Below are 13,377 nucleotides of genomic sequence, written 5' to 3' on the forward strand. Positions count from 1 at the left end.
ACAGAGGACTTGTGGGTCAAAAAAAGGATAAACCACAGGGTCCAGTACAAATTCTGGTTTTGTTGGAGGCAATAAATTCTGAAATACCTGAAAGTTTTTGAAATGATATATAAGCTATAATTCTAATATAAAAATAAAACAAATCTATAAATTTTCTGATCTCTATAAAGGCATTGACAAAACAGTACATAAATACTTTGAAGCTATTTATTAAATATTTCTATTTGGTATCATCATTATCACTGCTTGAACTATTAGTGTCATCATAAAGAGAAGTGTTTCTAATTGAAGATACCATCACATCTACAATGCCTTTTTTGGGGTTTTCTTCTAAATCAGTCTGTATCGCTCCAACTTCTGCTAGTTTCCATTCAAGTTCTGCAATAAATAACCCATCATTAAATCAGATAAAAATCTTGGAAAATAAAAAGAATTTCTCATCTATATGAAACAGTAGTTGATGCTAATAAAAAATTAATGTGTATATTTAGATATATTTAGAACTGAGTGACTGTGAAAGGACTACAATATCAAAATACACATTGGATACAGCAAAGTTATACTTAAAGGGAGAAATTACGGCTAAGATGTTTATTTTAAATTGACTTAAAATAAGTGGCTTAAAATTTTAAATCAAGAAGCTAGGAAAAGAACAATAAAGTAACCCCCCTCCCCCCCCAAAAAAAAACTGAAAGAGGAATATAATGAAGACTTTAGCAAAAGTAGAAAAAATCAGTATACGTGACCAACAAAATCAAAAGCTGGTTCTTTGAAGAAACTAATAGACATACCTCAGGCAAAAATGACCACAAAAGGGAAAAAAATAAATTCATATAAAGAATTTACATGGGACATAGTCAGGGTAAAGATTCTAATATGGCTACGAGACTATGAAAAACTTATGCCAACACATTTGAAAACTTTAATGGAAAATTTTAATAAAAATATGAATACCAAAAATATATCTGAGAGAAACCAAAAGAATTTAACTGGTAGCCAAAAACCCCAATCCCTGAAAATTCATCATTTTATTAAATTTATTCCTAAGTACTGTATAGACGAACAGAATATTTATGAAGCAAATTATAAAACACACTCTTGAGGAAAATTATAAAATATGTTACAAAATGTGATATATATATCTGTGAGGAAAATTACAAAAACCATAAAGGACCAAAATAAATGATGAGATCTATCTCATTCATGGGTAGGAACATTCACTGTTATTGGATATCAAGTCTCCCAACAATCTATAAATATGATTCTAATAATCAACAGAATTTTTCACATAAGTTGACTAATTCCAACATCTACATGAAATTTTGAAAAAGACTTGCCCTACTAGAGACAACTAGGTTGTTATAAAGCTATAGTAATAAACACAGTGCTGTGTTGAGACAAATAGTAGAGGTATATTAGAGACTTCAGAAATACATTGAAGCATTTTGGGAACCATGAAAAATGACATTAGGAAACATTAAAAATCAGTGGAGAAAACGCCTCACATATATTAGAATGGTACTATGCAAAACACACACACACACACACACACACACACACACACAGAAAACAACAGATGTTGGCAAGGATGTGGATGAATTGGAACTCCTCTGCCCTGTTGGTGGCAGTGTAAGATGGGGCAGCCACTGTGCAAAACACTATGCTACTTCTCAAAAACTTAAAATAGAATTACTATATAATCCAGCAATTCAACTTCTGAATAAATACCCAAAAGAATTGAAGGCAGGGACTAGAACAGATTATTTTTGTACATTTACATTCATAGCAGCATGATTCATAATGGCCAAAGAGTAGAAGCAACCCAAGTGCCCATGGACAGATGAATGGATAAACAAAACGTGGTCTAAACATAAAATGGAATATTATTCAGCCTTAAAAAGGAAGGAAATTCTGACAAATGCTGTAATATGAATGAACCTTAAGGACATTATGCTAAGTGAAATAAGCCAGTCACAAAGGGACAAATACTGTATCATTCATTTATATGAGGTACTGAGAGTAGCCAAATTCATAGAATCAGAAAGTGGACGGTGGTTGCCAAGACTAGAGGAAAAGGGAAATGAAGGGGGCTATTGTTCAGTGGGTATAGAGTTGCAGTTATGCAAGATAAAAAATTCTAGAGATGGATGATGGTAATGGTTGCACAACAGTGTGAATGTACTTAATGACACTGAACTATATACCTAAAAATGGCTAAATAAATAAGTCCTGGGGATGTAATGTACAGCATAGTAACTACAAGTAATAATACTGTATTGTATATTTTAAAAATTGTTAAGATAAATGGATACATTTCATGTTATGTGCATTTTACAACAATTTTTTAAAAATGTTTATACACACACACAAAAAAACCCCAAAAAACAAAAAAAACACAGATGAGATAACATACTACTCATGATAGTGACTGCCTCCAGGGAGACAGGGAGGAGAATGGGACTAGGAATGAAAATCTAGGTAACTTCAACTATATCTATAATGTTTATTTGAGCAACAAAGAAACAACTCAAGCAAACATGAATAAATGTTCACATTTGTTATTTTTGGCAGTAATTGATTACATGAATGTTTACTATATTATTGTTTGTACTCTTATGTATTAATTTCTTTTATTTTTTTTAACATTTATTTATTTTTGAGAGATAGCACAAGGAGGGAGACACAGAATCCAAAGCAGGGCTCCAGACTCTGAGCTGTCAGCGCAGAGCCCGATGCAGGGCTCAAACTCACAAACTGTGAGATCATGACCTGAGCCGAAGTTGGTGCCCAACCAACTGAGCCACCCAGGTGCCCCTGTATTAATTTCTTTCAAATTAAAGGGATAAGGTCCAATGACTTTAACATGATGGTGTGAGAAAAAGATTTTAATAAAATAGAATTAAAGCAGTTTTAAGAAATGACTAGATCAAAGATATGGCCTTAGAAGTAGGTTAGGAAGTGGGTGCCTGGGTGGCTCAGTCGGTTAAGCATCGGACTTTGGCTCAGGTCATGATCTCATGATCTGTGAGCTGCAGCCCTGCGTCAGGTTCTCGGCCTGGAGCCTGTTTCAGATTCTGTGTCTCCCTCTTTCTCTGCCCCTCTCCTGCTCATGCTCTGTCTCTCTCTCAAAAAAATAAAACATTTTTTAAAAGTAGGTTAGGAAATAAAAATTCTTAAAGAAGATAAAATTATAAAGTGCTGTGTACAATGGAAAAGAAAATAAAGGGAATTGATTAACAAAATTGGATAGTATGTGGATAAGTGAAAAATAAATTAAGAAAATACGCTACAGAAATTTCATAGAGAAGAGGAAGACAAGATTATGAATTGGTCCAAAATCACACAATGAGCAAAATGGAAATCTAGGAAAACCACGAAGGAATAGGGCATGGAAGGAAGAATAAAGAATGGTGGGGTATTTTGGGTATAGGGAAGGAGTATGAGACAAAGAATAAAGGCACAAATGAGTAAGGTATGTCTGTGGTAGTGACTGAAGACCAGCCTGGCTGGAACAGAAACTAGAAAGCACTGGAGAAATATAGCTGGATAGGTGGGCTGAAATGCTCAAGCAGAAGATTTTGTATTTTTAACTGATTTGCCACAAGGAACTATTAAGGATTTAAGCAAGTGGATGTTATAACAAGAGTATTATTGAGGAAAATTAATCTGGAGACATAGAAGAAGACACCAGAAGCTAGACGAAAAAAACCTTATGTTTTATGAAAATAAACTTTCATGTTACTTGTTAATTTGTGGAAGTTTTCACCTGTTTTTAATAAACATTTTAAAAATAATATCATTACCTTCTAGCTTGAGATTTATCCCTCCACATTCTATAATTCCAATGAATTTGCCTTCTATCTGACCGTTTTTATAAACAAAAATTGTTGGTAAACAATTGTCATGGTAGTGTTGAATACAACTATTCACGATGGCTTTAACAAATTTAGTTTCTGGAAACTTTCTTGCTAGAAGACTAAGATGCTGGTTAACCAACAAACACATTGGGATGCTAAAAAGAAAAATAATACACAATATCTTTAAAAACAGACTACTTATCTCAATCTAATGAAGTAAGAGAAACACCTTCATGACAAAAATATAGCTTTGGATATTCTTTTAATATAACAGCATATCAACTTTAATTCTCTACTATTACCTTTAATGAGTATGAACCAACTGCAAAGTCCTCCCATATTAATTACAAACACAATTACAGCCTGGGAGTGAAGCTTGCTGCCATGGGAATTTGATGCCTAACTAAGGCTAACCACATGTGACTTAGCATCAATTTAATCAAGCCAGTTCCTACTTTATAGGACCCAGGGGGAAAAAAAAAACCACACTTCTAGGGAATCCTTGGCAATTCTAAGTTTAAACAAGAAGTTCCAACTCTTATGACCGCCTTAGGCTTATTTCCACAAGAGATTATCACATCCAAACTGTCTTATCTCAAACTTCCTTGAATTTCTTTACTCGAACATACTTCACCCACACTTTTCTTTGACATCCCACTCCATGCAGCACCCTGTTCCCTATTATCCAGAACTATTCCCTATCAGATATTTAAGGGGCACCTGGCTGGCTCAGTCAGAAGATCATGTGACTCTTAATCTTGGGGTTGTGAGTTGAAGCCCCACCTTGGGTATAGAGATTACTAAAAATAAATAAATTTTCCAAAAACATTGATTGGAACTGTAACCAGAATGTGCAATTCTTCTAGCTCTATCACTTCACTCCCATTATACCCACTCTTCAGTCTCTTTTCTCTATCACTCACAGCTTTATCAAACTGTTTCAGAGTTACTCCTTTACTTTATCCCATACGCCTTCCATTTCCTGTGGGACCTTTCTCTGCTTGTTATTCTGCCCTCTTTTTTCCTGTTTTTTTTTTCAGTCTTCTCCACTTTCTTTTTTTTTTTTTTCTTCTTAATCTATTTTGAGAGAGAGGGAGAGCGAGAGAGTTGGAGAGGGGCAGAGAGAGGAAGAGAGAGAGAATCCCAAGCAGGCTCTGTACTGTCAGCGCAGAGCCCAACTCAGGGTTCAAACTCATGAACTGAGATCATGACCTGAGCCGAAACCAAGAGTTGGACGCTTAACCTACTGAGCCACCCAGGCACCCCCAGTCTTCTCCACTTTCTATAAATATATTCAAGTTACTAATTTTTTTTTAGACTTCCTTACAACTCTGTCTTCTTCAGATAGCTATTCTCTCTCCTTTTCATAGTCCAAATAAAAAAGAAAATAATCATCTCTATGCCCTGTTCACTTCCTTTCTTGAAAGGTTCTCCTTTTTTGGCTTTTGTGATAACACTTTCTATTAATTTCCTTTTTACTTCTTTGATTTCCTTCTTCTGTCTATGCCTCAAATGTAGGTATTCTTCCTGGACCCTCTTCTCATACTAGACACATTCACTGTACAATCTTACCATTCTGATAGCACTGATGAACTGCATCTCTCCTCCTCTTTCAAAGAAAAAAAAACCTGCTATATATGTATATATTATACATTTCTTCTGTATTTTATTAGTTTAGCACTCAAGCCAAAAGCCTCTTTTCTCTACACCATCTAACCAGTAATCAAGTCAGGTTGCTTCTACCTCCTTATACCTATCCTCTCCTCTTTCTCTCCATTACTTTATTCCTTTCCTTTCTTATCTGAGCTACATCAGATTGTCCTAAATAGTCTGTTTCCAGGCTTGGTTCCCAAAATTCATCCTTGACCCTGCTGACAAAGTGAGCTCAGCATGAAAATCTCATCATGTAACAACTGCCCTTCCCTCTAGCTTACCTTCATGGCTCCTCACTGCCTTTAGAATAAAGTCTGGGCTCCTCCGTGTAGCTTTCAAGGTTCTCAGTGGTCTCCCCAGCATTCTGCTTTGCCTCCTACCATTACTTAAAACCCTCCAAAGTAAGATACTGTATCTTATTTCTGTATCCTTCTTCAAGCTGTACCTCTATCTAATACACCCCATTCATCCTGTTTACTTCCTCCTTAGGGAATCTTATTTTTTGAGGCCAAGACCAAGAGTTACACACTCTATAGAAAGTTCCACACGTCCCTCTTTGCAAGGATAAATCTTACTACTCCCTCTTCAGTACTTTTATTCTACTATGTATAGAATTCAATTCTAGCACGTAGACCTTATTATTATGTTTAATTGTCTTTCTCTACTATATTGAAATTTCTTTAATGACAGACAGATGTCTTACATGCCTTTTGCATCTCCAGCATCTACAAAATCCTCAGACATCCTCTTAATACTAGACAATGTTGTATATCAATTTATAGAGCAAGAAACAAAGCTAAGAAAAACAAATTAAATGTATTATACATTTAATTTACATTTCAGAATATATAACATCATTCATTTTGATAATTATAACCTGCTACAAATCTAGATCCTGCTTTATTTTAGTGGGTGGCCTACTTTCATATTAGAAAAGTATGTACTGCCTAACTTAATTATCAGTTTTCCACACAAAGCAAGAACACAAATTGACTTTATAAGTTTCAGTTTTTCTCAAATAGGTGAAATGCACCCACTGAATTAGATATCTAATTCAAAGGGATTTTTATCATTCCTGTCAGAATGAGAGCTGAGTCGGTATAGCAGACTTATGGGGTATGTGATATGAATGGTAGAAGGCAGGTGGACATTGATGGTGATCGTGAAAAGTGTGGAATTAGAAAAGTATGGTGTTGGGGTGCCTGGGTGGCTCAATCGGTTAAGCATCCGACTTCGGCTCAGGTCACGATCTCACGGTCCGTGAGTTCGAGCCCCGCGTCGGGCTCTGGGCTGATGGCTCAGAGCCTGGAGCCTGCTTCCGATTCTGTGTCTCCCTCTCTCTCTGCCCCTCCCCCGTTCATGCTCTGTCTCTCTCTGTCTCAAAAATAAATAAAAACGTTACAAAAAAAAAAAAAAGAAAAGAAAAGTATGGTGTCATAGATTATGGTGCAGGGAGAAAGTGCTTGTCTGAAGACAATTCTGACAGCAAATGGTAAGGGAATAAATTTGGTGTTGGAATTCAAGGGCCAGAATTTAACCCCAGAAGAGCTATAAAATATAAGGGAGACCTCTGACATTAGCACATGAATTAAGGGCCTTTTTTTTTTTAATTTTTTTTTAACGTTTATTTATTTTTGAGACAGAGAGAGACAGAGCATGAACGGGGGAGGGGCAGAGAGAGAGGGAGACACAGAATCGGAAACAGGCTCCAGGCTCTGAGCCATCAGCCCAGAGCCCGACGCGGGGCTCGAACTCACGGACCGCGAGATCGTGACCTGGCTGAAGTCGGACGCTTAACCGGCTGCGCCACCCAGGCGCCCAAATTAAGGGCCTTTTTATGGTCTTCACGTTTTAAAATATGCGTTTGGCATAGGAATGATGTAGAAGCCCAAAATTATAATTTGGGCACAGGTGTAAGATTGGATAAAATCAGAATCAAGGTTGACCAAGCAGCTCAGCTACTAGGCTTACTGGCCCAGGGTGAGTTAGCTTCCCCTAAGGGGACACTAGGCAAGCTGAGCCTTCACTTCGATGAAGAGTTGGCCCAGTTCCATAAATTTAATAGCAAAAAGACATTAAAATTATAGAACTTAGGAACCCAGTTAAAAAACAAGCTCTTATGTTCCTATAAAATTTATAGAAGGTAGCTAGAAATACAAATATGTTTAACAGTTATATTCCACTTCACAAGATGAAATTATGAGTAAATCCATTAAGTTAAAAACTAGACTTTTCTAAGGACTATTTGTAATATAAATAAATTTTTTCTGTTTTATAAATTTTATTATAGGGGCGCCTGGGTGGCTCAGGTCATGATCTCACGGTTGTGAGATTGAGTTCCACATCAGACTCTGTGCTGGGCATGGGGCCTGCTTTTGGGATTCTCTCTCTCTCCCTCTCTCTGTGCTCCTCCCCTACTCATGTGCTTGCTCTCTCTCTCTCTCTCTCAAATAAAAATAAAATATAGAGAGATTAATTTGATTATAGATTAATTTTCTTAAAATGTATGTTCTATAGCAACACATGAATACATTTTCTTAGTGTCAAGAAAAAAAATATTTTATGTAACTATCTTAGATTGAGTGCCCTCTGAGGTCACAAACACTTAAAATATTATTTTAAGGGGCGCCTGGGTGGTTCAGTCAGTTGAGTGCTAGACTTCGGCTCAGGTCATGGTCTCCCAGTTCGTGGGTTCAAGCCCTGCGTCAGGCTCTGTGCTGACAGCCTGGAGCCAGCTTCAGATTCTGTGTCTCCCTCTCTCTCTCTTCCCCTTCTCAGCTCGCTGTCTCTCTCTCTCAAAAATAAATAAATGTTACAAAAATTTTTTTAAATATTATTTTAAAAAGATGCTTATCCTTTGAGTCCAAAGTTATATGATAGTTTGAAACAGCCTAGCTGAAACTATAACACATCAATCTCTTGCATGAATTTTTGAAAATTATTTGTGAAATTTAATTAATGTATCCAGAAATAACTGTTAAAGTAAATAATTTTATGCCATGGTATGGGCATTCAGAACCAACATCTATTCTGGGTCTCAGAAAAGATATTTAGTAAGCTATTTGTATATAACACTTCTCACGCACAGATCCCATTATTGTAAATGTCCGTGTTTCTCATATTTATGCGTGAGAAATCAAAATCAGATAAGTAGTACAAAATCAGATAATGCGAAAGATTCTTTTTAAGGCCTTAAACTACTCAAAAATTAATTACCAAGCATTTTAGTTACAATAACAGTCATGTCTTCTTTTATGGAGCCTGGTGTCCTCTCAAAATTCGTGTGAGGAACTGGTGAGCTGGTAAATAGCAGGGCCCTAATCTGCATAAATTGCTCTGTACAGAGTTTCTCTGAGGACCTGGAGAAAAAAATCTTTTATTCAGAGAATGGATGAAAACAATGAGGGCAATTGGCATCACCTATGTTCCTGGACTGGCTTGGCACCCAGGCAGAGTTGCTGGGACCTAACTCTAGAGAGATTTGTGAAACTCTGGGAGCTTGCAGGATCTCTGTGACACAGAGTTGGGGAATGGGCCACTCTACCCAATTATCATATACCAGGCTGGTAAGGCCTGGGGACACTTGGGTTAAACTTAGTACAAGTAGGCACTACAAATTAACTGCTTGGGGAGTAGAGGTGAGTATGAGGGAATTGTTCTATTAAAAGAGACTTCAGAGACATGATATATCCAAATGTACTGCATGATCCTTAACTGGATCCTTTGTCGATTATTATTAATTTTGGAATTATAACTAATTTTGTTAGGTGAGAAAACAGTATTGTGGTCATATAGAGAAATGCCCTTATATTTTGAAGATGCATGCTGAAGTACTCAGGAGTAAAGCTTCACGCTGTGTGTAATTTAGTTTGAAATGATCCTGCAGATAGGTACACAGGCATATACCCACATACAGACAAAAAGATACAAAAATGGCAAAATGTTCATTTTCAAATCTACCTGGCTGGCATTTAGGGTATTCATTTTATCATTCTTTCTACTTTTCAGTATGTTTGAAATTTTCCATAATAAGCTAACAAAAAAATAACTGCCAGAGAATGTCATTTTTCTTTTTCTTTCTTTCTTTCTTTCTTTCTTTCTTTCTTTCTTTCTTTCTTTCTTCTTTTTCTGAGAGAAAGTGTGCATGCATGGAGGAGGGGCAGAGAGAAAGGGAGAGAGAGAGAATCTTAAGCAGGCTCCATGCTCAATGTGGAGCTGGACGGGGGGGGTGCTTGACATGGGACTCAATCCCATGACCATGAGATCATGAATTGAACCAAAATCAAGAGTTGGATGCTTAACTGACTGAGCCACCCAGGTGCCCCTCTTTTTTTTCTTTTTAATTCATTCACTTATTTAAGTAGTTTCCATACCCAATGTGGGACTCAAACTCACAACTCCGGAGATCAAGAGTTGCATGTTCTTCTAACTGAGCCAGCCAGGTGCCCTGAAAGAGTGTTATTCTTTCAGAAGTGCCACAAATTCTTTAAATGAGACAAGAAAACATATTAAAATATCTAATTTAATCCCTGAAGCCAATTACTCCATTTGTATATTAAGTACACATTAAAAAGGAAGCCACAAGGCCCAAGGTGGAGTCACTTGCCCCCAAGACAGCAAACAAATACTTATTGCAGTTTTGACCTCTTCAGAAGTGGAATTTAATCAATCTGGAATTTTCTGGTTAGTACCAAATGAGGTAATCTGTTACATGGGCTCTCCATTCCCCAAAGGAAGATGAGGTGATCCATCTAATAAGAACACCCCTGTATTCCCCCTAAGAGAAACAATCCTTCCTTTTCTTTTACTAATAACTTCCTGTCCGCCCTCCTTCCTATAAAAGCCTTGCATTTTGTACAACTCTTTGGAGCTCCCCTCTACATTTGTTCTAGATAGGATGCTGCCTGATTCATTAATTGTTTAATGAAGTCAATTAGATCTTCAATTTTACTTGATTTTTACTTGAATTTTGTTTTTTAACATTATGTGTATATATATATACACATACATACATATATGTATATACACATATATATGTATATGTATATGTATATACATATGTATAATGTATGTGTATATACATATGTATAATTTTTCTTTTCTTCAGTGGTCTTTGTCATATGCCTTATAAAGCCTCAAAACCAGGCATAAATATCTTAAAACATTAGTATATTAACATTTTACAGAAATACTATGGTAATTACCTTGATCTGTATAAATGAATTATAACTGACACATCTTTTTCTGCATTTGTGACTTCATTCACATACTGATTTCCAGAAATTTCTCTTAATTCCCCAAATTTTTGTTTTATCTTAAGAGCTTTCCATTCCTGTAACCGCTTTTCTCTAATTAAAAAAAATAAAATGAAATTACATAAGAAAATTGTTATAGTCTTCAGGTCATTCCTATACACAGAAACAATTTAGGGAGATGAATGTCATGCTAGTACATATCAAACACTTTAAAGAATGTAAGAATAACTATTAATGCTCTTATAATTCCAATTCCTCTTTTCATATGGGTATTTGTGTTATGAATATTGCAAAGAGGAGTTAGCTATTGACTTTTAAATTTATTTTTATTTAAGGCTAGGTCTTAATCATAGCTATAGAGGGCATTGAGCCAACAAATTCTCATATATACACAGGTTAAATACTAAGGAAGCATATACATAATAATAATAGCTAACATTTATTGAGTGCTTACTATGTTGCCAGGCACTGTTTTAAGTGCACTACATTAACTAATTTAACTTTATCAAGTTAGTACTATTCTCACCCTGTTTACATGCTCTTAACTATCATGCTGAGCTGAACTTCGGTCCAAAGCCTTTGCGAACACGTGTAATTACTTGTTATAACTTTATTGCAGGTAGAGAGGTGGTAGAGAAGGGTGATCACTCTAAGACTAAACTGGGTTTAAATGCCAACTCCTACTTATGAGCAGCATAAGCTCAGGCAAGTTATTTAATCACTCTAAGCTTCAGGTCTGCAACTGCAAATGGGAATAATATTAATACTTATTTACCCAGGATTGTTGGGGATTAAATGAGATAACATATGTAGATTTCTTAGGATGGTGCCTAGCACACAATGAGTATTCAATAAATACCCATAGAGGACCTTGAAACTAGTTATTCACCCATAGAGGACCTTGAAACTTTGTTTAAAAACTTTCTCAAAATTTGCATGTTTTGATTTAGTTGTGGAACACTTGGATCCAGAGTTTCCAACACACCTACAAGTTTCTTAAAGGTTACTGATTCCATACCTCTAAGTTATCTGGGAGTACACACTCCTTTCTTTCTCTGTGTATCAACTAGATTTTCTTATTTTGTGTATAATGAAAAAAAAAAATTTTAAGTAATCTCCATGTCCAACATGGAGCTTGAACTCACAACTCCAAGATCAAGAGTCACATACTGTACTGATTGAGCCCACCAGGCCCTTTATTTTCTTATTTTCTGTATTGATGCTCTGGCATCTGGGACCTTGCTGATCCTGGAGAGACTGCCTCTCCCAGGGCTGGGTAATTTCTAAAGATAGCAAATACTCACTGCAGAGCACATTTCTTAAAAGCAAACCAACTAATTCAGAGCCCAATCCTTCAACCACCTCCTTTATTGGCCTGAGGCACTCTTCCTATTCCCTAATCTTTCCTGGCCCAGGAATCAGACAACTAGAGGCAGCCTCTACAGCCCAGAGCCTGCCAAAATTATTCAACTAGCCAATCATACATCTGCTCACCCTGCTTAGCTTACCTTTCCCACAGAAATCACAATGAAGAGTTATGTCCATACTATCCCCTCACTCCTTCTGCCTCTTAACCAACTCTGATGCTTCCCTGTATGGCCCTGCATTGTAGGGCATGCCCACTACTCTTGAGAACTGAGTAATAAACTATCTTCACCATGGCAATTATCTCCTGTTCTGTCGGCATGGCCAAACCTAAATCCTGGGTATATTTTAGAACATTCTGTCTTTATTGCATGTGTTAGAACCATATCAGGTAAAACCACTCACTTTACATAACAAGTAAATCAAGCAAAATGAAGCCTAGAGAAGAATGCCAAGAACAGGAATTCAAATCTAGGGCCTTCTCACAACTTTCAAACTGAAATCCTTCAATTTTCCTCGTACTGGCTCAGATATTCAGAACTTACAGTTACTCCAAAAATCTTTTGGGAGCCCAGTTTTGTTTGCACTGAGTATTTAGCATCACTATCATTAACTTCCCTCAATTTGATCTCACTGGCTTATATCTGCCAAAAATTTCAAAAAGTTTTTGTTCCAGTGATGGCACCATGCCCTACTTAATGGTGTGACTATCTTCCTCCTCTACTTCTGCACCTTCTCCTCCTCATTTTTCTTTGCAATTCAGTAGAATTAAACACCTGGGTTGGTTTTGCCATCAGAAAGGGATATAGTGTTCAACGGCCTCATTTTTCTTTCTCCTTTCTTCTTTTTCTTTTCTTTTCTTTCTTTTCTTTCTTCTTCCTTCCTTCCTTTCTTTTCTTTTCTTTCTTCTTTCTTTCTTTGTTTCTTTCTTTCTTTCCAATGGCCTGCATTTTTCACCTAACAATTATCAGTTGGGATTTACTCACAAAAACAGAAAGCAGCAGAAAGCTTAATCTGGGGGATTAAGTATTTTACACACCACTCAGTACAAAGATGAAGACTCTAGGCTTGGCTACCAAGAATGACTTCCAAAACAACACTCAAAACTGGTCTGCCAAAGGAATGAATAGCTTTCCCTGCTGCAATCCAGAAACTGGGGAATCTGGAACTACTATTTCAATTGTGTTCTACTATCAACCTACACTGGGGATCAGAAAACCACTACAACAATTATTGTCTCTAGGGAC

The 13,377-nt window shown here is 36.5% G+C and overlaps 1 protein-coding gene across 1 annotated transcript in view; it reads right to left on the reverse strand.

The window, feature by feature from the left end:
• Nucleotides 1–220: 220 nt before the first annotated feature.
• PDCL2 (phosducin like 2) overlaps nt 221–13,377 on the reverse strand; it is a 36,011-nt gene continuing 22,854 nt past the window's right edge. The window contains exons 4-6 of the mRNA XM_047091700.1: nt 10,715–10,858; nt 3,804–4,012; nt 221–378 (exon numbers count right to left, since the gene is read on the reverse strand). Of these exons, the coding sequence (XP_046947656.1) occupies nt 221–378; nt 3,804–4,012; nt 10,715–10,858 (511 nt within the window). The remainder of the gene's footprint in view (nt 379–3,803; nt 4,013–10,714; nt 10,859–13,377) is intronic.

Source organism: Lynx rufus, unplaced genomic scaffold (assembly GCF_022079265.1).
Source record: "Lynx rufus isolate CCGP_SWC_20201006 ecotype Redwood Valley unplaced genomic scaffold, mLynRuf1.p SCAF_3, whole genome shotgun sequence".
Classification (NCBI taxonomy): Eukaryota; Metazoa; Chordata; class Mammalia; order Carnivora; family Felidae; genus Lynx; species Lynx rufus.